Raw genomic sequence first — 26936 nt, 5'->3', positions numbered from 1 at the left:
AGCGTGGAAGGGTTTTCTCAGATGTGAGACCCTTGCTCATTGCACCATCAGGATTCAAGCAAACCGGGCCGAAGACGGCTGTAATGCCAGAAACCGGTCCCCGGGAGCTTGTTTCCTTCCCAGTGTAAGAATTGGCTTCTGTAGTTTGGTTTGTCCTGTTCCCATCATGCACTGGGACAGGAACAGACTAATTTGCATACAGCCAGGTTCTGAAACTGGGATGGTGCAGTGAGCTAAAAAACGGTGTTGGATCTAGCCCTGATCTTTTGACTGGGTGAGAGCTTTCTGCTTAATTCAGAGACTCTGTCCCTCACCACCCCTTTTTGTAAATATTTTTGTCCACCCTAAGCGTGGAAGGGTTTTCTCAGATGTGAGACCCTTGCTCATTGCACCATCAGGATTCAAGCAAACCGGGCCGAAGACGGCTGTAATGCCAGAAACCGGTCCCCGGGAGCTTGTTTCCTTCCCAGTGTAAGAATTGGCTTCTGTAGTTTGGTTTGTCCTGTTCCCATCATGCACTGGGACAGGAACAGACTAATTTGCATACAGCCAGGTTCTGAAACTGGGATGGTGCAGTGAGCTAAAAAACGGTGTTGGATCTAGCCCTGATCTTTTGACTGGGTGAGAGCTTTCTGCTTAATTCAGAGACTCTGTCCCTCACCACGCCTTTTTGTAAATAGTCACAATTAAATGGCAAAAGTAGTACGGCTTTGAACTATAACGATTTTTTGTTTTTTAATATTAATGCCAGCTAAGTTTCAGAACATGGAAAGTACTTAAAGTGACGCATACATTTCAACAGTTCTTACAAAGTCTGAGGGAGACAGCCAAATCCACAGGAGTCATCGAATAAAAACAATGGTTAAAGGGATAATTATTTCATACAGAAGACGCAAAAACAAAGCAACAACCAGACAATGTAGAAATTCTGTATTTGGATGTCCTCGTAGGTCCACATAGGTCGCTCCCCCCCCCCCCCGCTGCAGCTCCACCATCGCTTGTGCCCTGCATCCCTGGTTTCTTTGCTGCCCATTAATGTACGCTATTTTTCCCTCGCCCCCGCCCCCTGTGCCCACTGCTCACTTTCCCGCCGCTGCTGCCCCTGCGGCCCCGCGCCCCCATTCACTATCCCCTGCCTCCCGCCTCCTAGCTGCTCCTCCCTCCCAGCTCCCCTTAAAATGGCAGCAGCTGCGCGGTGAGGAGAGCGTTCTTTGACCTTCCAGGTAGGTCGCCCCCACCGCTGTAGCTCCACCAGCGCTTGTGCCCTGCATCCCTGGTTTCTTTGCTGCCCATTCCTGAGCGCTATTTTTACCTGCCCCCCCGTGCCCACTCCTCACTTTCCCGCTGCCGCTGCCCCTGCGGCCCCGCGCCCATTCCCTATCCCCTGCCTCCCGCCTCCCAGCTGCTCCTCCCTGTCAGCTCCCCTTAAAATGGCGGCAGCTGCGCGGCTGCGCAGCGGACGTGCGCAGCTTGCGCGCCGAAGGCGCGCCTAAGGCAAGCCGGTCTGCGCCCGTCCGCGCCTGGACTGAGCCCAGCGTCAGAACCCCTGGAACCCATGTTCGCCACAACACCAGACTCCACTATGGTGCCAGCAGCCTCCACGCAGTCAACGCCGGCCAAAATCACACCTGCTTCCTGGCCACCCGGAAACGGACCCACAGACCCTTCTCCTGCAGCACCTGCAGCTCCACCTGTGACAGAACCATCAAACCTCCAAGGACTGGACCCAACCACCTCCGCTGCATACTCAACACCCGCTCCGCACGCACACACGCCGTCGAGCTCTGGGATCTGCTCGACACCTCCGCCCCAGACGTGGCCTTCCTGACCGAGACCTGGTGAAACGACTCCTCGGCGCCCGACATCGCCGTAGCCAACCCAGACAGCTACAAGATCACCCGCAGGGATCGTGCCAACAGATTCGGTGGAGGAATAGCCATCGTCCACAAGTCCACCCTCAAGGTCGCTACCCACGCAGACGACACCCTCAACACCGCCGAACACCTGCACTTCCGGATCCACACCGACCCCAACACCACCCTCAGAGGAACACTCATCTACAGACCCCCCGGACTCAGTTCAGCGACTACATCGCTGACCTCGCCAGCACCCACGCACTCGCCTCCACGGACTACATCCTCCTCGGGGACCTGAACTTCCACCTCAAAAACAACAACAACGCCAACTCCGCGACCCTGATCGACAATCTCACTAACCTTGGCCTCAAACAACTCGTCACCAAACCCAGCCACGCCGCCGGCCACACGCTGGACCCAGTCTTCTCCACAGGCACCCATGTCGCCTTCAACCACACCACCGAACTCCACTGGACCGACCACCGCTGCATTAATTTCACCTTCAAGAAACCAATCACGCACCACCGCACCCAACAGCTGCCTCGCCACTACTGGAGCAAAGTCACCGAAGACCGGCTGATCACCACCCTCGCCGAGAACCCACCCACCGTCCCCACCAACCCAGACGCCGCAGCCCGCAACCTCAGACAGTGGATCGACGACTGCGCCAACACCCTCGCCCCGCTCAAGAAACCCTCCAACAGCCACGCCAGCAAGAGAGCCACCTGGTTCACCGACGAGCTCCAGTCCTCCAAACGCGCATGCCGGAAACTGGAGAAAATATGGCTCCACGAATGCACACCGGACTACCACGCAGCCCACAAGGACGCCACCCGCAGACATCACCACCTCATCAGATTAGCCAAGAGATCCTTCTTCAAAGACCGCTTGGACAACAACGCACACGACAGCAAAGAACTCTTCAGCATCGTAAAGGAACTCTCCAACCCCAGCGCCAACTACACCCCGCCCTCACAAGAACTGTGCGACTCACTAGCCATCTTCTTCCACCGCAAGATCGCTGACATCCACGACAGCTTCAACACCACAACCGCTCCGACTACGCCAGACTCCAACTCCCCTGTGAATACCACCAGCGCCATCCGCCTGACCTCCTGGTCCAACATCAATGACGACGAGACACGCCAGGTCATGAACTCCATCCACTCAGGATCTCGGTCAGACCCGTGCCCACACCACGTATTCAACAAAGCAGATGCAGCCATCGCACCCCAACTACGAAAGGTAATCAACATCTCCTTCGAAACAGCGGCATTTCCGGAAAGCTGGAAGCAAGCCGAAATCAACGCCCTCCTCATGAGGCCCAAGGCGGACCCCAAGGACCTCAAGAACTTCCGGCCCATCTCCCTGCTCCCGTTCCCGGCAAAGGTCATCGAGAAAATCGTCAACAGGCAATTGGCCCACCACCTGGAAGACAGCAACATCTTAGACCCGTCCCAGTCCGGATTCAGACGAAACCACAGCACCGAGACAGCCCTCATCGCCGCCACAGACGACATCAGGCGCTAACTAGACAACGGCGAAACATCAGCCCTCATCCTCCTGGACCGGACGGCCGCCTTCGACACGGTCTGCCATCGCACTCTAAAGACACGCCTCCTAGAAGCCGGAATCCAAGAGAAGGCCCTTGACTGGACATCGTCCTTCCTCTCCGGCAGAACCCAGAGCGTCCCCCTCCCACCCTTCCGATCCAAAGCCACTGACATCATCTGCGGCGTCCCCCAGAGCTCATCCCTCAGCCAGACGATGTTCAACATTTACAACATCTACATGGCCCCCCTAGCACAAGTGGCCCGCCATCACGACCTCAACATCATCTCCTACGCCGACGACACCCCGCTCATCCTCTCCCTCAACAAGGACCCACACACCGCCAAAACCAACCTCCACGAGGGAATGAAGGCAGTCGCCGACCGGATGAGGAGCAACCGTCTAAAGATTTTGAGATCTTTATTTGCACGCTACAGACTGTCACATTTACACATTTGTTTAAAGGTCACATACATATCTGGAAGAACAGTAAGGATCCGTGCTATATAAAAAAAACTGAAAAAGACTATTAAACTAAAGTGAAACAAAAACAAAAAGAGAAAGCTGTATGAAACAATAAAAATGCCATACTCACAGAATAACAGCATGTAGGCACAAACAATAAACAATAATTAAGAAATTAAGGGCGGACAATTTATCCTTATATATTGTCAGTTTAAGATCTTTAATATATATATTTTTTGCCAGTCACAATTAAATTGCAAAAGTAGAACGGCTTTGAACTATATCGATATCTTTTTTTCAATATTAATGCCAGCTAAGTTTCAGAACATGGAAAGTATTTAAAGTGACGCATACATTTCAACAGTTCTTACAAAGTCTGAGGGAGACAGCCAATTCCACAGGAGTCATCGATTAATAACAAAGGTTAAAGGGATAATATTTCATACCGAAAATGCAAAAACAAAGCAACAACCAGACAATGTAAAAATTCTGTATTTTGATGTCCTCTAAAAAATCTTGAAGTTCTTTTTTGTCCCTTCAACAACATATCAGCGGTGTCACTTTCTTGAGCTACACCACTATGGCAAAATTGCTGGTTTACCTGAGACTGCTTGCACCCTCAAGATCTTGGGTATATAAAAAACAGACAGTTTGTTGTTTAATTGTAAAACTGTTTTCATTTCAAAGAGCAGAGAGAAAATTCTGCAGGTCCCCTTTCTTGCTTTTCTCTTTCTGATCCTGGTTAAGCAGCATCTTTAGCCTTGAGAAGTGAAATTTGTTTTTGTTCAACGATTTTGCCGAAACAGATGGTGAGGAGTTTCCGGATGAGCTTGATCTGAAACGTAATTTTCATCGTAAGAGATTAATACAGAATGATGAACAAAATTGCAGTTTTTATTACACCGTCTTCCAACTTGACTCGAAACATCAATGATTTACTCACTTTGTATGATTTATAATAAAGATAGAATGCTACAAAACAGCATGGCTCAGCTTCAGATAAAAAAGGGTTCGACATAAGCAGCATTGTTTACATCTGATATATAGGGAGGAAAAGGAGGAAGCCAGGAGGCTTTCACAAAGAGCACCAAATGTTTTAAAGACAGAGAACTCCAATATGTGAAGCCACACAATCTTTTCGAGTATAAGATTGGAGCCTGAGGTGTGAAAATTGGAGGGGGCATTAGAGGGTGAAGCTTGTGGTGTGCCAGCTATGTCATGGTACATACCTTGGCAAGCGACTCAGAACATGGAAGGGGTTGGATGAAAGGAGGAGTGGGGTAGACGCACCAGTATGTTGTGTTTGAAATATATTCATCATGATAAATATGATTGCATAATATTCGAAGCAGGAACCCCTAACATAAGGAACGATAGTCAGCTACATATCCAATGGAGGTTCAAGTGTGGTTCTACTCAATTTGGGTGTGTAAGAATGCAAATGCTACTTACCAGTATGCATCTGTTCTTGGCATGTAGGGCTGCTGACATTCATATCTGTGCATAGACCGCCACCTAGTGTTGGGTCCGGATGATTGCACATTGTTGTCCTGGAAGAGTCTTCGAAGTATCACGAGATAGGTGGCTCCTCCCCTGGACTACAGTGCGCATGGGCATCGCCTCCATCCCCAGATTGTTTTTAGCCATTGGCAGAGATGGAGTGAAGAATGTGAGTGATGACCATGCTATGAGCATATGTATGTATATGAATGAATTCTGCAGCTGCTACAGGCGCCGGGGAGGAGGGTGGGCGATATGAATGTCAGCAGCCCTACATGCCAAGAACAGATGCATACTGGTAAGTAGCATTTGCAGTTCGAGGCATGTGGGCTGCTGAATTCATATCTGTGCATAGAATACATAGCAGTCCCTCCATTAACGGCGGCCGCCCGTGCCAGCTGCAGCAGTCTGAAAAAGCGTTTTTAGAACAGCCTGACCAACAGCTGCCTGCTGTTTGGAATGCACGTCTACACAGTAGTGTTTAGTGAAAGTATGTGTGGTAGACCATGTGGCTGCTCTACAGATATCTTCTAAGGGAATGTTACCTAGGAAAGCCATTGAGGCCCCCAACTTCCTGGTGGAGTGGGCCCTCGGTGGGATAGTGAGAGTGCGCTTAGCCTTAGCGTAACAGATCTGAATGCACTTTACTATCCACCTAGCAATCCCTGCTTTAGAGATAGCGTTTCCCTTGTGGTGAGTGGCAAAAGCAACAAAAAGCTGCTTGGTTTTGCGAAAATCTTTTGTCCTGTCTACATAATACATCAAGGCCCTTTTAACATCAAGGGTGTGGAGCATGCGCTCCGCCAGCGTCTCTGGGTTTTGGAAAAACACCGGCAATTCAATTGTCTGGTTTAAGTGGAATTGGGATACCACTTTGGGTAGGAATTTAGGGTTAGTGCGGAGCACCACCCTGTTAGCATGTACCTGGAAGAAAGGTTCTTGGATGGTGAGCGCCTGCAGCTCGCTAACCCTCCGTAGCGATGTAATTGCTACTAAGAACGCAACCTTCCAAGTCAGAAACTGAAGCTCACAAGAGTGCAGTGGCTCAAATGGAGGACCCATCAGCCTCGTAAGAACCACATTGAGGTTCCATTCTGGAGCTGGTGGGGTCCTTGGTGGAATGACCCTTTTGAGTCCTTCCAGAAAGGCCTTGATAGCAGGGACCCTGAAGAGTGACAGGTGTTGCCTATTCTGGAGGTATGCTGCCATAGCAGAGAGGTGAATGCGGATGGAAGAGTATGCCAGATTGCATTGATACAGGTGGAAAAGATAGCAAATGATGTTTTGAATGGAAGCATCTAGAGGGTCAATATTGTGGTTAGCACAGTAGATGACAAACCTCTTCCATTTAGCCGCATAACAAGCTCTGGTAGTGGGCTTCCTTGCCTCCCGAATGATGTTCATGCAATCGGGAGGAAGATTGAGGTAGCCAAACTCTAGGACTTCAGGAGCCAGATCGCCAGGTTGAGCTGTTGCGGATCTGGGTGCTGAATGTCGCCATGGCTCTGCGTCAGAAGGCTGGGAGTGAGATGAAGCCTTTGATGCGGCACCACGGACAGTTCTAGAAACGTGGTGTACCATGGTTGGCGAGCCCACGTTGGAGCAACCAGGATGAGAGTAATCGAGTGCTGCCTGAGCTTGCGTGCCACCAGCGGTATCAGAGGTGCTGGGGGAAAAGCGTACGCTAATCTGCCTGACCAGTTCATCCACATCGCATTGCCCTGTGATTGGGGGTGTGGGAATCTGGCGGCGAAGCTTTGGCATTTTGCGTTCTCCTTTGTGGCGAACAGGTCTATCTCTGGATGACCCCACCTTTGGAAGTACGGTTGGATGTATCTCCCACTCGTGCATCTGATGGCTGTGCCTGCTGAGCAGATCCGCCATTTGATTGTCCTTGCCCGGGAGATGCTCTGCCATGAGGAAGATGTTCCTCTGAATGGCCCACTTCCACATGCTCTGAGCCAGATGAGACAGCTGTGGAGAGTGTGTGCCTCCCTGCTTCTGAATGTAGTACATGGCCGTCATGTTGTCCGTCCGGATCAACACGACTTTGTTGCACAGATGTACTTTGAACGCCTTCAAGGCCATGAAGATTGCCATCAGTTCCAACACATTGATGTGCATCTTCCTTTGCTGTAGTGTCCATAGTCCCTGCACAGTGTAATGGAGTACATGCGCTCCCCATCCCTGGAGAGAGGCGTCCGTCGTCAGGATAATCTGTGGGACAGGCTCTTGGAATGGTCGGCCCTTGCAAAGGTTGTGTGGATTCCACCAATGCAGAGAGTTGTATGCCCGACCGCTCACCAACACTAGGTCTGTCAGTTGCCCATGAGCCTGAGTCCACTGACGTGCAAGGCACTCCTGAAGCGGACGCATATGTAGTCTCGCGTGCGGGACAATGGAGATGCAGGAGGCCATCATGCCTATCAACTGCATGAACACCTTCGCTGGAAGCGGGTGTTGGGGTCTGAATCGTTGGATCAGCGCCTGGATACTGGCGATTCTCACTGAATTCGGCTGCGCAGTGGCTGCCAGAGTGTCTATTGTCGCGCCCAGATACTGTCGCACGTGGGCGGGCTGGAGATGGGACTTTGGGTAGTTCAGAGAGAATCCCAGATCGTGCAGGAGATGAATGGTGCGTGACACGTGGTCGACGCACTGCTGTTCTGTCCTTGCTTGAATGAGCCAGTCGTCCAGGTAGGGAAAGACGTGGACGTGCTGGCGACGGAGATGCGCTGCCACAGTCGCTAGGCACTTGGTAAACACTCTCGGTGCCGTGGTGACCCCGAACGGCAGAACCCTGAACTGGTAATGCTGGTCTAAGATCGTGAATCTGAGATACTTCCTGTGGGAAGGATGCAGGGGGATGTGAAAATAGACATCTTTCGAATCCAGCGTAGCCAGGAAGTCCCCCTGTTGAAGCAGGGGAAGCACCTGCTGCAACGTGAGCATATGGAAGTGCTCCGAGAGGATGTACCAGTTCAGGGGCCTGAGGTCCAGGATCGGCCTGAGGGATCCGTCCTTCTTGGGAATCAGAAAATACAGGGAGTAAACCCCTGTTCCCCGCTCTTGTAATGGAACGAGCTCTATCGCCCCTTTTTGCAGCATGACTAGAACTTCTTGCTGCAACAAGGTCAAGTGCTCGCCTGACATAGGACGGCTCCTTGGGGGTATGTCCGGTGGAATGGACGTAAGCTCTAGACAGTACCCGTACTGGATAAGAGACCTCACCCACCTGTCCGTGGTGATGGACTTCCACGCCGGCAGGAACTGCTGGAGTCTCCCCCCGACCGGTGTTGTATGGTCGGGGGGCAGTGACAAGACGTCACTGTTTGTTGGCGGCGGTGGACCTGGAGCTATTGTTTCCACGTCCCCTGCCCTTGACATTATTGCCTCTGTAACCACCCCTGCCCTTGTTGTTATACGAGGCTTGGGTGTTACTCTTGTAATATTGTGTGGACTGGGATGCCTGTCCCCTTGAGGTGCCTCTGGAGTTTGAGCGGCGAAAGGAACCACTCCGAAACTGCTGACTTTGTAAAGCCCCCATTGACTTGGCAGTTTCCGTATCTTTTTTCATTTTTTCCAGTGTGGCATCCACCTCAGGGCCAAACAGGTGGTCAGGATTCACTGTTTGATTCAGTATCGTAGTTTGGATGTCGGGTTTGAACCCCAAAATTCTAAGCCAGGCATGGCGTCTAAGCAGCACACTGGTATTGATAGCCCTGGAGGCTGTGTCTGCCACATCCAGTGCACATTTGATGGATGCATTCGTAATGAGTTTACCCTCCTGAATCAGCATCTCTCCTGCCTCCTTGTATTGGTCAGGCAAGTGTTGCAGTATGGCCTCTAATGTGTCATAATGGGCCCTATCATAACGTGCAAGTAAGGCTTGGGTGTTAGTTATTCTCCAGATATTAGCTGCCTGTGCAGCAATCCGTTTGCCTGAGGCCTCAAAGATCTTGGACTCTTTGTCTGGGGGAGGAGCGTCACCAGTAGTTTGAGAGTTCGCCCTCTTCCGAGCGTTGGAAACAACCAAGGAGTCCAATGGCAAGTGTCCCTTGATATATGTAGGATCCGTGGGCGCTGCCTTATATTTCCTGTGGATGCGAGGGTTGACCACACGCGCTCGGGTGGGCTCCTTGAAAACCTCTGTTGCATGTTTAAGCACCCCCTTAAGCATCGGTAGCGTTTTGACTGACTTTTCGGCTACCGAGAAGGTGTCGAATAAGAAGTCCACATCCACGGGGTCCGAGTGCAGCTCGACGTCGTGGTTAGCAGCAGCTCTCTCTATCAGAGCATTGAAGGCCGCCGAGTCCTCAGTTGGGGACGTCTTGGCCGCAAAAAGTTGAGTGTCCTGACCCGACTGCGGGTCCTCCGTGTCGCCTCCGGCGGACCACGGAACGTGCTCCTCCTCCGGATCCGAGTACGCCGGATAGTCGTACTCGGCATCTTCCTCGTCCGCATCGGCTGCGGCGGAATGCGTCGGCGAGTGTCCCAGGGTTTGTGGGGACACAGGTTCCACCAAAGCCGAAGAGTCCTCGGAGTCCCTTTTGTTTTTGAGAGGGATCTTAAAAGGTTCCAACGCCGGCTCCGTCGTGATCTTCCGTTTGAGGAGCGACAGTTTCCCGGTGTTGGCGTCGATGATTACCTCACGACGTTCCTCTTCCGCAAGCGGCTGGAGACGAAGCTTCGACACCCCCAAGGCAGCCTTCGGCGCTAATGCCTCCTTCGAGGGTCCGGCTTGTTTCGGCGCGAAGGCCTTCGGCGCCGACTTGGGCGGTAGAGTGAAACGGATAGGCGTTTGCTCTCTCGCAGGCGTAGGCGTGAGCTTAGGCGTGCTTGTGTCCTGAGCGGGAACAACACTGGCCTTTCGAATCCGCTGCAAGGATTCCGCTACCTTCTTCGTCCAGGCTGGAGAGGGCTGGACCGGCTCGAACGACCCCACATCGTCGAGAGCCTGATCGCCGGCAGGCACCTTCTTCGGGGCCGACGCCCCATGCCTATGCGCGTCGTCGCCCTGACGCTTCTTCGGAGCCGTCTTCGGGTACGTGACCCCTTTCGGCGCCGACGCAGCCGCGTCGGAGGACTTCGCCTTCGGCGCCGACCCCGAGGGTTTCGGGTCGGCCATTTTGGCGTGGCTCTTCAAGTCGGCCATTTTGGTTTTCTTGGAAGTTGACGCCTCCAGAACCTTCTTCACCTGCGCAACTTTCACTTTCGGTTTCGCATCCGAGGATGCGTGACCAGTTGGCTTCACTTTCGTTTTCTTCGACGTAAGTGATGGTTCATAAATGTCCGTGACCGGGCCCGGAGGCGGGGACGTAGGACTCATAGTTAGATCTTGGGTAAGGCCCGAAGGCGATCCCTCGACCTGGGTCGTATGAAGGGGAATAACCCCTGAGTCTGGTTGGGGATGCTCCTCCTCCGAGCTATCACCCATCGTGGCAAAAGCCTGATCGTCGTCCCCTACCTCGTCGGTGACTTCGTCAAAGTTCTCCGCACCCGCGTCGTAGGTCTCCCCCTCGGATGCGGGATTAGAGTCCGAACCTTGCACATCGTCTTCTCCTTCGACAGATTCTTGGAAAATGTCATCTGGTGGGGGCGCCGTAGCCGATAACTTAGCCTGGAGCCTATTGGCTCGACGAATCTTTAAAGTCTTCTTGCTCCGGAATTTCGAACACGCCATGCAGATGTCTTCGCGGTGATCCGGTGACAAGCAGGTATTGCACACAGGATGCACGTCGAGGTGTGAATATTTAGAGTTACACACCGGGCACTTCTTAAACGGAGTTCGCTCCATAGCAAGAGTGTAGTGTAGGCCCGTCCGCGCCGAAAGCACGTGGAAGGGCAGCAAGAGATCGGAGCTGAGAGTCAGAAAGAAACCCGTACGCAACTATACCGACGCCCAGCCTAAAGACCTTTTGGTCTCGAGTTGAAGTTGAACAACTATCGGTTCCGACAGAGGGAACCGAAACACATCCGAACCCAATGGCGGAAAAAAACAATCTGGGGATGGAGGCGATGCCCATGCGCACTGTAGTCCAGGGGAGGAGCCACCTATCTCGTGATACTTCGAAGACTCTTCCAGGACAACAATGTGCAATCATCCGGACCCAACACTAGGTGGCGATCTATGCACAGATATGAATTCAGCAGCCCACATGCCTCGAACATTGGGTTATTAGATGCAAAGGATGCGAGCCCTTCACAAGTATTAAGTCAGAACTGTTGTTTTTTTTACTGGGAATCAAGGCCCCACTGTAGCACTTGTGTCTCTCAAGGTAGCAGAGCAGTCCACGACCTACTCAGAGGAGGTGGTGAGGGCGAATAACCCCCTTTTCACTGGCATGCAACAACAACACTTAATAAATAATTGTCCAGTCAGTACTTTCTGTTAAAAAAGGAAACGCAATTTTAATACACACACTACTAAATACTATGCATTAAATTACAAATATGTATATCAGACAGATAGAAATACCTGTGGTGACACCCATTATCACATTACACCCCTAGTGGTCCTAAACCCTAAAATCACAATAAGCCCCCCAACACACTAAATACAACTATAGGAAGGTGTCATAAACAAGGAAGGTCTACAGGCTTTGTCAGGGTTTCACCACATTAGCAAAAGCACCAATTTAAAATTCAACATTGCACCCCCATTCACATAAATAGGCACAGTACTAATAATCAATAACATTCATTACAATGGTAAACATTTACATTGTCAGTATTAATGTTGTTACTAAAGCATTTTGAATTCAAGAACATGAGTGTCTTCATGAATGTCATGGTCTTCTTTTTACTAACATTAAACAGCCACTGCAGTCAGAGGATCAACCAGAATGGCTCCAAGCACTCCAGAGCACAAGAGTAAAAGCTCCACTTCTGAGCGTACTTGAAAATGCAGGCAATGGTCCCCCAGGGTCAGGGATTCAATTACCTGGGAAAGGTAGTTTGATTTACAAACAACAATCCTGGGGGACTGCTGCACCTCCTGGAGCCCCAACAATACGTTTACAATATGATGGTTGTGCCTCTTCCTATTTTCTGGCACCCCAGAAGCCAACTAGTATGTAAATTAGCCTCTTCGTGGAGTATTATGGGGCGCTCCCTTGTGAAGCAGTGAATTTGTAATGAGCGGATATTGGCAAAATAGATCTGCCGGGCCCTGGCCCACCCTGGGGGTATTTTTGGGAGATATTGTGGAGCACTATGCAGTCGGGATCTTCATTTCTTTTTCCCTAGTGGCCAGACTCTGCAGACCTGTCTGACTGGCCCGATAGGGCAGATTTTCACAAATTGGAGCTTGTTTTGCTCCTGGTGGCCACCCCTAACCACCAGGTGCATTCCCTATAATGGGGAGCTGGATTGTCTTGCACCCTGTGCCACACCTGTCCTCTGCCGACCTGGCTCGTGGTATTCTTCTCTTGCTCATCTGCATCTTGCGCAGACCTTCCATAACTACCCAGCTAAATACCCTCCCAGCTCCACTCCCAACTTCCAGTACCTCCTGGATTCTTGAAGGGCACCTGTGGGTCAGCAGAGTCCAGGACTGGTCCACAGAAGTCTCCAAGGGAATCATCCAGTGTTCCCTGCATGCCCATTCTCCCAATTGTTCCTCAGGGGGTATAAGGGGGCAAGCGCCACTGGCCCTGGAGATACCCATCCTAGTCACCCGGAGACAAAGTCCCAAAGTCCATCCTTGAAGGACATCAGGAGGCATCCTCCAGCTGGGCATACTTTCACCATTGCTGCTCACAGGTCCAGTGTCTTCTTAACTCTGTCTCCCAGAGCAGAGGTTTTTAAGTGGGGTTCTACAAATCAGCCTCACCTGACCAATGCAAGGATGTCACATTAGCACTCCATGCCTGTCCCAACCCTCCTGCACAGCATTCAGGGACAATCCAAATTCGTGACTTCAAGTTGTCTGTGGAAAGAGCTCCCCTGAGTGCCTCAGCTCTGCCCCTAGATGACAAAACTGACTGATCCCTACCCACCAAAACTTAAAAGGTAAGCCCTTCCTATGTTGGCCCTCCTCATTTGTACCAGTGGGCCTGGTCTGTCCCAGCCCTTGTGCAGTATGACAAACTTATTCACATATACAGATTACCTCCTCACCCTTCCCTTCCAAGAAACTCGGTCAAGCACTGTTAATTGCTCTATTGTATGGGAAGACCTTTGATTCCACTGCTGGGGAGCAAAGTAATTAATTTGTCTTAACATGTGGGTCAAAGGCCTGGAATCCGATTCTGAGCTAAGCCAGGGAAATATGACAAATCTTAAAGTGCCAGTGTAAGTGGTATGTTGGGAAGTGTAAATTCACACTTAGGCTGCATGGCTATCTTCAGTTTGATAAGTGAAGCAAAACTGTAGTTTAGGCCGGTTTTGCCTATAATGTGTCATACACTGTAAGCACCATAGACCTACACTATGAATTCCCACTCACCTACGGTCTATGCCAGATCAGAAACAAACCCTGCAGAATGCCTTCTGTCACTGGCTACCTGTGTGCAGCCCTGGGTTGCATAAGATGGTAGTCTCATACATGCATCCCACAAATGTACACACACACACAAGTGCGTTCACATGTTCATGTGTAACTTGCTAAGAGCCTCTTACTCAAGCTGTGCAGAAGGTGCCATAAAAACGGACACTGGTGGTTAACACGTTTAGTCCATTCACCATGAGTTTACAGTGAATTAGTCTCAGTTTGTGAGACTCTCTCACAATAAATAACTAACAACCCGGTAGCTAAAAGCAAAACAAAAAATCCTGGGAAACTAAATGGATTGAAGGAATTCCTGTACTAGAGGGTAAAAATACATACCTCACTCTTTTTGAGTCCTCAGGCAAAAATAGAAAATTATGTTGCACCATTTACTAAGTGCCTGATTAGGAGTGTCCCCTAACAGGAAATGTCACAATTTTGTGATTAATATTATCAAGGTGAGGGGGAAACAGTGGTGTGTTTTAAAGAATAAAAACATTACTTACATATAATCCTATTTCTCTGTCATGGATGTTGTCTCTGAAGCCACAAACAGTAGAAAACCTCTGCACATATACAGGATCCCCAGGACACTTTTTACAATACTTTCCCTTATGTGAAAGAAGCATTAAATAAGGGGAAATGTGTATAAGGGCCAATATTTTTTTAACTTTGCTTACTTGGAAAGAAATCCATTGAATCAGCAAAATCAGTTAAGCAGAATATTTGACTGAATGATAGAAAACATCAAGTTAACATTTTTAAAATGAAAAGGAAAATAAGGGCTCTTTCAGTGTACGATCAGACAGGACAGGAGAGGCTGTTGACTTCCACTAAACATGTCCGCAGCTCTGATGAAAGATAGAGAGGTAATTGGACTGTTCATGGAGTCAGAGGGAAGAACCATTACATGTAAGTAACTTTTCCTTCTCTGTCCAGTGATTCGGCCGGATATCATTAAATAGCTAAAAAAAAACAACTCTGCTCAGTGGAAAGATCCTAAAACCATAGGAGGGAAAAAGGAAAATGTGTCATACAATTAGGTTACAATAAGAGGCCTGGTCCACTAGGGTATTTGTACAGTAAAAGGCAATGCGGATGTTTGAAGTGATGTCCAGTGGTAGTCATACAAATCTCTGGAATGTGAATGTTTCTCATGAGAGGAGTGGTAGATGTCTCCCCTGGTGGAATGGGCTTTTGGTATACCAGATAAAGGTCTCTTGTCATCTGATAGTTTGTAATTGTACAGGATTCTATCCATCTTAGTATAGTCTTTTCTTCCAAGGACATCCCAGTAAGGGCAGCCCTTTAGTTGTTAAAAAGCTCTTTGGACATTTTTTACGTCTTTGTTCTTGTCTAAATTGTACCTCAGAGTCCTTTCACAGCTAATGTTTGGTAGAACCTTTCTTGGAGAATAAAAGGGGTTGGAAAAAGGCCAAAAAGAAAGTTTTTGATGAATATGAAAGTTCTAAACAACTTCAGGAAGGAAGGGCTACAGATATTACTGACAGTTCACAACGTCATATCAACCATGTGCACAAATTGGGGTTGAAAATAGCTCAGACACTGTGACGCTACCATAGCCCTCCAGTATACCCCTGCCATCCAACCCGAGCCTACCCCAACGTGACCAAAATACATGCAGACAGCTGCGATCACGCTACCTCAGCTGTCTGGGAGACCTTTATCAAGGGGGAACATTTATGCAACACACAAGACTGCTGCTCAGGGCAAACAAACAGTATACGATGTAATTATATGCAGCAAACTTAGGGAGAACTACTGTAGGAGAAAAACAGACTTCCCAGCCCCACCACTGACATTTCGCATGGAAGAGAATGTCCTGGTGACATCCAACTACAAAAAGCTAGTGTCTTGTATAGATAAAGCAATGCAGGAAGGAATACCCAATATGCCAGCCTGCATCTAAAGAGAAATGAGAGGAAGAGCTGTCCACACCGATTATGGATGCACAATGGGAATATTGCTGCTCAAAGATAGTGGGACTATCTCCAAATGATAAACGAAGACTAATCAACTAGAAATTGTTACATAGAATATATCACACATCACAGAAACTATACAAAATGGGCCCCAGAGAAACAATGTGCTGACAGAGGTGCGGAGAACCCGAGGCAGGTGTTTTGCACCTTCCCTGGCAAAGTCCAAGGATGTATGTGTTCTATGTTGGAAGACGACATGTCCATGGAGCTTGTGCAGCTGATGGCATTCTATTGGATGATGGCAGTTCCGCCAGCAGGCTTGTGAAGTCTGTCTTGCCAAACGATTGTGTAGCCGGAGGGGTGGCCGTAGCGATGTCAGGTGCCAATTTAGGGTTTTGCCAGGTATCTGTGAGGAAAAGTAGGCCTGGGCCATTGTCGTGCAGCAGGTCCCAGATCTCTGTGGTGTGTTTGATGAGTGAGCGGCTGTTGAGGGGCATGCACGTGAGTGCGGGTTCGGTGACTGTTGTGTGTGGTAAGTGCATGAAAACTTTCAGGAAACACAGCTCTCTCAGTGTTGTGTGGTGCAATGAGGCTGCACATGGGGACCAATAACTGAGGCTGAAGGCACGGAGGGTCGCGAGGTACAGGGGGAAGGATTAGGGTTCCTTGTGCAGTCTAGGATAAGACTGCACAAACGGTTTGTTCACCTTCAAGGTGTTCCACCATTAAGTAGATCCAGGGAGGACGGAGATGTGAAATCACTTCCTGTGCAGATGGATAATGGAAAATTCAACTATGTCACTTGCTGTGCAGATGGATAACAGAAATTAGCTCTCTTGGTTTTTTTTTTTTTTTTTCTTCAATCTTTATTTCGACCATTTGGTCATAAAAGATACACATACATTAAAATCACATAAATTCTGTCACATTTGATAAAACATCAGTGCATGATTTAAAGATCCACATCAAACATTATTAACAATGTTAAAAATAAAGCAATTCTACAGACTACCCAGCATTTTTTAAAAGACGATTACGCGTATACCACACATTTGTAAAAAATTTGGCAAGCGCAAAAACAATTGGGCCGGAAACATCGCATTTTAAAATCCTGTACATAGGTATATATTCCCTGCCACCCAAGTTCTTAATCAAAGGCAGCAGCCAGTACTTTCTGGCTGCCTTATATGCTGGGCAGAAAAAGATCACATGCAAGTCATTTTCCTCTTTGTCAACGCAAAGGGGGCAGTACTTGGTGGAAGGGACTTGCGACCAGGTGCTAGAAAAGGAGCGCAAAGGCAATGTACCGTATCTCCACTGGAGAAATAACTTTCTAGTGAGTACGGGATATATGGGATCAAAAGCCTTTTCAAGTGCATAAAGATCCTTATTTTGCAGGAATTTGGAAGAAAGGGACCCCTCTGTCTGGGTAGCTAAAGCCCTTACCCTTTTGTGTTCATGATACAGATTCGCCAGAGATCTCTTAGAGATTCTAGGTGCTGTATCTGCTGGTTTAGTCCACAGTTCGGGGAGCCCCAGATCTGTGCAAGTTGACTGGATATTTTGGACCCAGGGAATACTGAGCGCCTTGGGGTGTTTTAATAGTTCGACCAGTTCCGCCCTATAGTCGGCGAGATCGTCGCTGCTCCAAAGCCTGCGCCAGAAGGCAATGGGTCTTAGACTTATCTCGTCGGCGAGAGGCCGTAGCCCTAGATCAAGCCTCAAAGGGAGAAGTGGGGTGCTGGGAGGAAGTGCGGTAATTTGTCTTATGAATCTGTTTTCCGTGGATGACAGATTCCGACATGGAGTATGGCCCCACAGTTCAGCCCCATACAGGATCGCCCCCCTGGCCTGTGCCTTATATATCTGAATTATGGCCCCCAATGGGCGATAGGTTGAACCGGTCATCATCCGGGAGATGCCCCCGGTAATTTGTACTAGTTTAAGGTTAGCCCTGGTTTGATGGGTCCCCCAGGTCATATTTTCGTTGAGTGTCACGCCGAGATATTCAAACGTGGCTACTCTTTCCAGCCGTGCTGCTCCCAGCAGGGGATTCGGGCGCTGTTTGGGGCTTGGATTCAATACCATATATTTGGTTTTTGTGGCATTGATTTCCAGTCCTCTGTCCTGACAGAAGGCCACAAAGGCATCAAGTATCCTTTGGATGCCCATGGGAGTTTTAGATACCAACAGTGTGTCGTCCGCAAACATTATTGCGGGCACACTGTTGCGATTTAGTTTGGGGGCATCTGTGTAGTCGGTGGCGTTCAGATGAGCGATTACCCCGTTGACAAAGAGGCAAAACAGGGTCGGCGCCAGCACACAGCCCTGTCTTACCCCTCTGCCCACGGGGAATCTATCAGTCAGCTCCCCCGACCTCCCACACCTCACCTGGGCATAATTGTTATGGTGCAGCCTCTGCAAGGTCAATAAGATGTCTGGTGGTACGCCCATCCCTGCCAGAATGACCCAGAGTTTTCCCCTGGGCACGAGGTCGAAGGCGACTCGTAGGTCCACGAAAATCGTGTACAAACTGCCACCCTCGAACCTCACTGTCTTCCAGTAGACCAGATTCAATCTAAAGACCTGATCCACGGTCGATACCCCTTTCCTAAAGCCTGCCTGGTATGGACTGAGGGCGCCTGCCTCCTCGATCCATTCCTGAAGCCTATTCAGGAGAACCCTGCCGAACAACTTCTGTGCTACATCTATTAGGCTAATCGGTCTGTAGTTGGCTGGGAGGAGGGGGGATCCCTTTTTGTAAATCGGGACCACCTCAGCCCCCAGCCAAGTACTAGGGATTTCCATCCCACCGAGGATACCATTAAAAAGAGCAGCGAGGTAGGGCGCCCAGACGGTGGGCTCCTGCTTGTACAGGTCTCCCGGTAGCCCATCCAGCCCAGGGGCCTTCCCCGAAGCCAGTCCTGAAATGGCAGCAGTGACCTCGCTCAGTGTTATTTGATCCACCTGAGAGCCCTGCCTCTCTGGTTCAATTGACACAGGAAGTTCTCCGGATTCAGCGCTGTATAAGGACTGGAAGTGGGCCTGCCACACTCCAGGAGCTATGTTAGGCTCCACTGCCGAATGTAAACTCCCTGATCCCCCGTTCACCGTTCTCCAGAACAGGCGTTGATCTTGCACTGCTAGGGCCTTAGTGAGTTCTTCCCACTGGTTTTCCTCCCATTCTGTTTTAGCCTGGGCGAGAAGTTTCTTGTAGGCTTGCCTACATTGCTTAAGGGGTTCCCCTCCTTTGCCCTCCTTTATTACTCCGAGGAGTTCTGTTTTGGCCCGTCTACAGGCCACATTGTACCATTGAGTTTTGCCTTGGCACCTCCCTCTTGGCTTTTGTACCTTACATGTGAAGTGGGGTGCCGCAACTTTTATAAGTTCCTTGTGGGCATCAGACAATTTGCTCCTTATATCTATGTTACTTGCCACACTATCAAGGTCCCCAACAATTTCCAGGATAGGGGTAATCTCTGCATAGAGCAGTGGGAGTTTGTCCTTTTTTGTGACCAGATGCTCCCACCTAATTCTTCTCCTACTGTTATCTATGAGGAGCGTGGGGTGGTTCCCTTCTTCCTGGGTCACTAAGCCCTGAGGTGCTGGATGAACAAGGTCTAGCTCAAGGGCATTGTGGTCACTATCCAGCCTGTCTATTACCCTAAAATCCTGTATAGTTGACCACCTCGCTAGTTGGACCAGAACATAGTCCAAGTGTGACTCTCTTCCCCGGCGATTGTAGGTATTTTTACCTGGTGTGTCCGAGTTAACTCTCCCATTACACGCTCTAAGTCCATACCTTAAGGTAAGGGCAGTGATTTGCAACGCTAATGGGGTCCAAGCTTTCGGAGATGGGACATCAACCCCTGGTACTGCCCACCTAGATTCTTCATCTGATAAGAACCCTTCCTGGAGGCCGGGGAGTGGCTCAAAGTGAGAATTGAAATCCCCACCCACCACATAGTATGAATCAGTCGACAGTTCAGATAAAAAGTTCGAGAGTTCATTAAAAGTCGGTGATTCTTTTGCCTTTCCCATCGGCCTGGAATAGATGTTAACCAGCAAGAGGTTGGCTTTGTTTGGCCATGTTAATGAGACCACCAGGATGTCATCAGAGTTGCATGGGAGCCGTGATGCCACACAGCCCAGGTGAGCAGCAACCCATGTCGCAAGGCCCCCTGAAGGGCGGCCTTTACCTTCCCAACTAGCTGGAATAAAGAATGATGCGTAGCCCTGGTGTCCATGGTCCTCTCTAGCCCAGGTTTCCTGGAACATGCATATGTCGCCAGTTTCTATATACTTTTCCCAGGTCGGCTCTTCCAATTTGTTTGCTAGTCCCGCGATGTTCCAGGAGATTATCCTCATATGTTCAGAAGTGGGAGATGTCAAAACGCAAGGGTTGGAAGAGGTAGGTCTTGGCTCCTCTTGTGATGCAAGGCCTGGAGCGAGGGCAGCATAGGTTACATGTGGCACCATAGAACCCCTCTCCCCCTCGCCCGCAGGGAGGGGAACCAAAGTTATCCCCTCGGCAGCAACTACTCCATCAGTGGCTAGGTGAGAGAATTCGATTCTGCCGTGATCTATGGCAGGTGGATCATTCAATGGGCCAGAACTTGGGCCGGAGGACAAAATTAGATGCTCCAACGACCCACGGGAACCCAAATCCCCTGGCGCTGTCTTACAGGCAGTAAGTCAGTCGACCCCATCCAAGCCGTCCAGGCAGTTGAAGCGATTGAAATCACAAAAAGGTGTATCCGGTGGTTGAAAATGCGGGCGTTGTTCAAAGCCTTTGTGATTGCGTCTATGTTCCACCCTTGTCCAGTCATCGTATATTGGGGCCTGGCGCTTAGGAATCGGGGGAAAGAAAAAAGATACTGGGAGGGTCTGTATGGTGGAGTCTAGGGATCGGTTCATTCCTCTGCAAATGTGTCGAACCGTGCCTGGATCTCTTGGTTGAATTCGTTTTTTTTAAAGACAGTTTTGTTTTGAAACTAGCGATGTCACTTCCTGGGTGCTGGATGACCTTAACAGGCGTTTGGACAGACTTGGAGGAGTTGATCTGCAGACCCAGATCTGACAGTACAACCGGAGTTAAATGAGTCATGTTAAATTTTTGATTGACTGCCTTATACCAGCCAGTCGTCCAGGTTGGCTAAAAGACAATGCCTTTTTGCACAAGAGTCACTACTGCTGCTGCCAAGCACTTAAAGTACGCTTGAGGGAGGGATTTTGATAGCATGATTTGCCTCCTTGAAACCTCAGAAACCTCAAGTGATTTTTGCATGTTGGGATGTAAAAATATGCATACTGTACATCTATGGACATTCCCCACTCTACCTGATGGAGATGCAGAAAAAGTTAGTGGATGGCCATCATCCTGAATTCTTCTCTTCACCAACCTGTTTATGTGCTTGATGTCTAGGATCAGTACACTCGACTTGAAGTTTCCTTTTTACCCAGAAACAGTAGGAAAATATATCCTTGTTCTTTAACTGCTTGAATGTGTTCCACTACATTCTTCTAAAAGGAGGGTTACAACTTTCTGTACCAGCACCTGCCTGTCTAGGAGAATAGGTATCAAAAACCTTGGTGAAGGTTAGGTGAAGTGTAATAGAATGCATCCGTTCCTAATAACACTGAGCGCCCACTTATCCTTTTGTTATCTCACACCACCAAAAAGTGGTTGTGAATGTTCGCTACTGCAGACATGCTTTGTGCTGGTGGTAGGTTGGGCAAGTCATTGTTTTGAAGAAGTACCCATGAACGCAGAAGGCTGTTGAGACCCTCTTACCCTTAGGTGCAAGGAGGAACAGTTTACATTTTTTCCAACCGAACATGCTTTATGTCTTTGTTTTCATCTTCAAATGCTGGATGGTTTCTTCAGCATGAGTACTAAATAAAAAAGTTACTGAAAAAAGCACATCCATGATCTGAAGAGAGAGTGAGAAACAACACGACTGAGCCATAAAGATCCTGCTCACAGGCCATAATGGAGATCTCTGACTTTTAGATCTGCAAAGCCCTGGAAGATGTAATCGTCTTCTGATCTGAGGTGATCATGCCTTCCTTAAGCTTTAAATTGACCTTCTAATGAAGGAGAAGATGAAGTGGTCTAGTTAATTTCATAATTCTAAGCTATAGTGCCTCATTACCAGAAAGCCAGGAGAAGTTTTTCTGAGAAAGAAGAGACTCAATTTCAAAGATGTATTTCTCTTTCATTGATCTTGATAGTGATTTTTTTTACATGCAAGAGCGAGATATGGTATTGTAGGTTCCACTAACCCCAGAATCAAAACCACCACATATCTAAACAAGCATTTGCAATGCAATAGGTCTCGCATTAGGAAAGTTTGAGCTATTGGCATTGTAAATTACAATTTTTTTATTTATGTGTTGGTTATGAAAATAGATACATTAATAGCATTGTCATTTACAATGTCAATAGCTTAAACTTTCGCAAATGTGACACCTATTGCATTTGTAATGCAATGTGTGTTGAGAGTGAGTGAGAACGAGTCAGTCAGTGAGTGAGAGAGAGTGGGTGAGTCGGTCAGTGAGAGTCTGGACAGTGAGTGAGTGAGTGAGAGTGAGTGAGTCAGTGAGTGGGAGAGTCAGTGAGTGGGAGAGTCAGTCAGTGAGAGTCTGTTAGTGACAGTGAGTGAGTGAGAGAGTGGGAGAGTCTGTCAGTGAGAGTGAGAGAATCAGTGTGAGTGAGAGAGTCAGTGTGAGTGAGAGAGAGTTAGTGTGAGTGAGAGTGTCAGTGAGAGTGTGAGAGAGGGAGAGTCTGCGAGAGTGTGATAGTTAGTGCGAGTGAGTCAGCCATTAATAAAGGCATTTGCAGGTAGGGTGAGTACTCTAAAGCTCAACTTTAAATTTATAAATCCGGATGGGAATTTAATTAAATATTTTACCATTTATTTTTTGCTTGATTAATGCTTGTTTCTTTATTTGTGCACGTTGTTTTGTGTTTGAAATCATCACAATTGAGACAGTCAGGGTCTCACGTTTTCAGTAAAGGCTCTGGATACTATTGAAGATTCAGTGGTGGTTCAGAACAGTCAAAAGGTTTAGAACCGCAGGTCACAGACTTATATTTAAAGATTAAGCAAGCATGGATAAGCAACCACGGATGACTAGGTGGTGAGGATATATGTCATGATCCCAAAGTGGAATCGGGTGCTCAATGCTTCACAGTACTGCTTTTTGTTGACCTAGATTGCTGGTCGAGGCACTCTTCTGATGCACAGTGGTCCAAACCAGGCAGCAGCCGTGCAGGAACGTGGGAAAAACAAAAAGAATCCAAGGAGAAATCGGGTCCTGGTTCATTGTGGGTTTCAGAAGAGGTACTAAAAATCAACCTTGAAATTAAAATCCTTCTCCAAAGGAAGCAAACTGCAATGCTTTGAGTCCAACACTTAATGGCAGGAACGAAAAAAAAGCAAGTGATCAACAAATGCTACTACCATACATAAACGCTTGCTGGCACTAAAACCAACTGTACCAAAAAACAAAAACAATTGAAATAGGCCTCCCCGATACAGACAGTACTATGTAAGCCGTAATACCCATTTTAAACAAACAAACATTTACAATGCAATGGTCTCGCCATTCTTAAAGTTAGAGCTATTGGCATTGCTCATGACATTTTTATTTATATTTTTTGTTTCTAAAACATAAATAAATGGTATTGTAATTTACAATGCCAATAGCTTAATCGCTCGCAAATGCGAGACCTATTGCATCTGCACCCACACAGAGCCACACACACACAAAGCCAGCCACACACACATACAGAGCCACCCACTCAGAGTCATTCACATAGAGCCAACCACACAGAGCCACCGACACACACACACAGAGCCACCCACCCACACATAGAGCCACCCACCCACACACAGAGCCACCCACCCACACACAGAGCCACAGCCACCCACACACCCTGTAGTTCTTAACCAAATGACTAATGTGGACCACCACTGAATAACTAGTGGAAGCAAGGAAGACCAGCCTAAGCAGTTTTTACACTTTCAGACACAAAGCAATACCAAAAACAAAAAACACACATACACAACAAGCACAAATCAAACAAATGTACAAACTGTGAATGTACAAACTGAAATGTTTTATTTAATTCACAAACAAAACGTACACAAAAATGGAAATGTTCATGATTTTACTGGGATGATTGGAGCGTTTCAAAATTGGATTTTATTTCTAAAAGAGGAAGCAATATGGTAGTCTATAATATCAAACAGTTTTTTCATCAAAATCAATTCTGGTTCTTGGCACATACCAGTGTTTAAACGGCAGCCACCAATCGTCCATATTAGATGCGGTTTGCTGTACTGGTACTTATACAAGTCAAACGATTCATCTAAATGTTCAACATCCAGTTCCGAATTCCTTCACATTTATTTACACACACATACATACACACATACATACACACATACTACACACACCAATAATCCTCTGATGTTTTATTTTCTAAACAGTCTCGGATTCCCTAAGTAGAACTCGTACACAGACACCCCCCACCCAAAATCGGGCCACTGCACCCAGACTAAAGATCCAATGCTCTATTTGACATCTGTGTGTAGTTCCCAAATTAATAGGTCTGTTTCTACTCTCTAGTCAGTTTGTTGCGCAATGTAAACACGATCATCATTTTAGTGTTTGCGTTATTATTAATTTTTCTTCACTTAATGAAACACAACAACAGACGAAAGGTTGTGCATTTATTTAGCACTGATGCTTTAGTACACCTTTTGTAGTGGGATTTCTTGCAATTTAGTCGTTCATTAAAGGTGAGCATTAAGATACATGCTCTGTTTTACCACACATTTGAGCACTGAACGAAAAACAACTCTTAATACCACTAACAAAAAGTAGGCAGATGATTGATTTTCGCGAGGCTTTGAGCACATTTATGAAATTAAAGACAGCGACTTTTGGCTTGAAAATCTTACAGATTTAATTATCTCAATCTGTCCTGCCGCTGCATACGTGGAAGCGCCAAATTACAAATGATTAAGAAACCAGAAATTGACTCAAACAACTGGCAGTTGTAGGTTTAAAACTGAACACTTTGTCTCATCAAAAGTCACTAGAGAGAAAGCAAGATTAAGGTGGACTTAATATCTTGATGCGACCACATCTGTTAGGAAAAATGATTTATGGGAGAACTAAGTTAACATGTTTTTACTTTATTTTGCTTCATGACAATAAAAATGCCTATTATGTCAATAGAAAATGGGACTACAAGTATTACTAATGGGTATTTTTAAGTGTTGTGTTTGTGTACCCTTCATTTTGTTTAGTCTGTGTAATGTTCTATTTTGTACCACTTTTCTCTTGTAACGTGACTAGCTCTATTGTACAGCGCTCTGACACCTTCGGGTAATGTCCGCGCTTTATGAAAATGCACTAAATAAATAAAATAAAAATATATATCCAAGCCCTGTACAGGAACGAGTAGGCTCCGAAACAGACTGCAGCCAAAAACGGGAGAAGTCCTTTCCCAACCCCCTTGAAGCCGGCAGCGCTCCAGTCACAAAAGGGCTGAAGGGTTTCCGCACACACCACGTTGGAGTGATACAGCGCACACCGTGAGCGCACAGCCGCGTCTTACCTCGCGCGTGCTGCCTTGGGTTCACGTCCTCTTAGCATTGGCTCCCGTGCCTCTTGGGTGTCCCGCTACCACGTTTTTCTTTTGCCTTGAAGCCTGTATGTCCCACGTTTCGCAGCACCACTGATGCCCAGCAGTTTCTCCAGCTCTCGCTCGCAGGCAGCCTGACGCAAGCGTAGCAGTGCAGTCACGTGACGCCCTAAACCCGCCCTCCATGTTTTTTCATACACATTTTTTGGGCGCCGTCTACAGTGGTGGTGATCCCCAGACGATTTTAAAAGTGTTCTGGGGGTGACGTTGCGACGGTGCCGTGGTTACCCTCCGAAGTCATAGTCCGCTTCAAAAAGGGCGTCTGAGTGACAGAAAAGTACCGGCGCAGGCAGTTGGACCTGTTTATCTGCTTGTTTTGTTTGCCTGCCCTCACGGAAAGGTAGACAAAATGTTTTAGCCAAAGAGGCGGTACCTTCGACATGCGAAGGTGACCTCGGCAGTCTGAGTGCCTGATGTACTGTTCTCACACTACTGACAGGCCCGTCTCTGCTGACCGGTCTCTAACTGCTAGCCAGTGTGCATAATAACATTTCACAAGGCACTGCTGCTGAGGAAATCAAGAATGGCCCGCGTGAATGATGCTCGGTACATTATGCTTTTTGTTCAGGTGGTGCAACTGCGGAAATGGTAATGCCGGGCGCAAAAGCAGAGGGAGTGCACGTCGCCGTGAGCGTGCAAATCGGATCGCCGGAGAAGACACGCCGACCTCCGAGGCTGCTTGCTGCCTACACTGACCCGCTGCAGAGGGAGAGGGACACGCAGAAAGAGCCAGGTGAGTTGGGTGGGGGGGCAGAGGGGGTGTGTGTGTGTGTGTGTGCATGACTGTGCTTCCGTGTGGCTGTGTGCGTGCGTGATTGTGATGTGCACGGCTGGGTGGGGTGGGGGGGGTGCTAGCTCGCTGGCTGGGCATGCGCGTCCACCATGTGCAATCGGGGATTGTGCACCAGTCTATCTCCCTTGAGGAGCTACTCGGTGACAATAGGTCGAGAGAGCTCGACCTAAAAACGCAGCTTGGTCTGGGAGTTGATAACAATTGTTTCCTTTTGGAATGAAAATGCTTTGCTTCAGTTTGTATAAAACCAAAAACTCGAAATGTCTGAGGTGGAGCAGGCCGTGGGTAAAAATAAATCCACTGTGAACAACCGGACAGATAATTAACGGTCTCAGAATAGGACTAGGGTCTGCATTTGCTGCCTGACAGAAAAATGTAATAAGTCTGCTTTTTGTTAGTTCCTTTTCCGCCACTCCACAGACCGATATAGGATAGCACAAGTAGGTAATACTTGCTGCAAAAAGGTGATTAACCGATCCACTTTCCGGTCTACTTGCAAAGTTAGGCTTCCGCACGAGGAATAGGATCAAAAACATATTTGAAGTGCAGCTCAGCTGACAATTGACAAATATTTGGGAGATTATTAACAGTAGAACACCGAAAACAAAGCCATCAA

General features: G+C 48.2%; 1 protein-coding gene across 1 annotated transcript in view; it reads right to left on the bottom strand.

Moving 5' to 3' along the window:
- Nucleotides 1–2505: 2505 nt before the first annotated feature.
- Nucleotides 2506–26936, bottom strand: part of RMP24 (ribonuclease MRP subunit p24) — a 263095-nt gene continuing 238664 nt past the window's right edge. The window contains exon 5 of the mRNA XM_086965529.1: nt 2506–4707. Within this exon, the coding sequence (XP_086821655.1) occupies nt 4554–4707 (154 nt within the window). The 3' untranslated portion in view covers nt 2506–4553. The remainder of the gene's footprint in view (nt 4708–26936) is intronic.

The sequence above is a fragment of the Lissotriton vulgaris genome, chromosome 4_1, assembly GCF_964263255.1.
Source record: "Lissotriton vulgaris chromosome 4_1, aLisVul1.2, whole genome shotgun sequence".
NCBI lineage: Eukaryota > Metazoa > Chordata > Amphibia > Caudata > Salamandridae > Lissotriton > Lissotriton vulgaris.
This window is presented reverse-complemented; position numbering and strand designations above follow the sequence as displayed.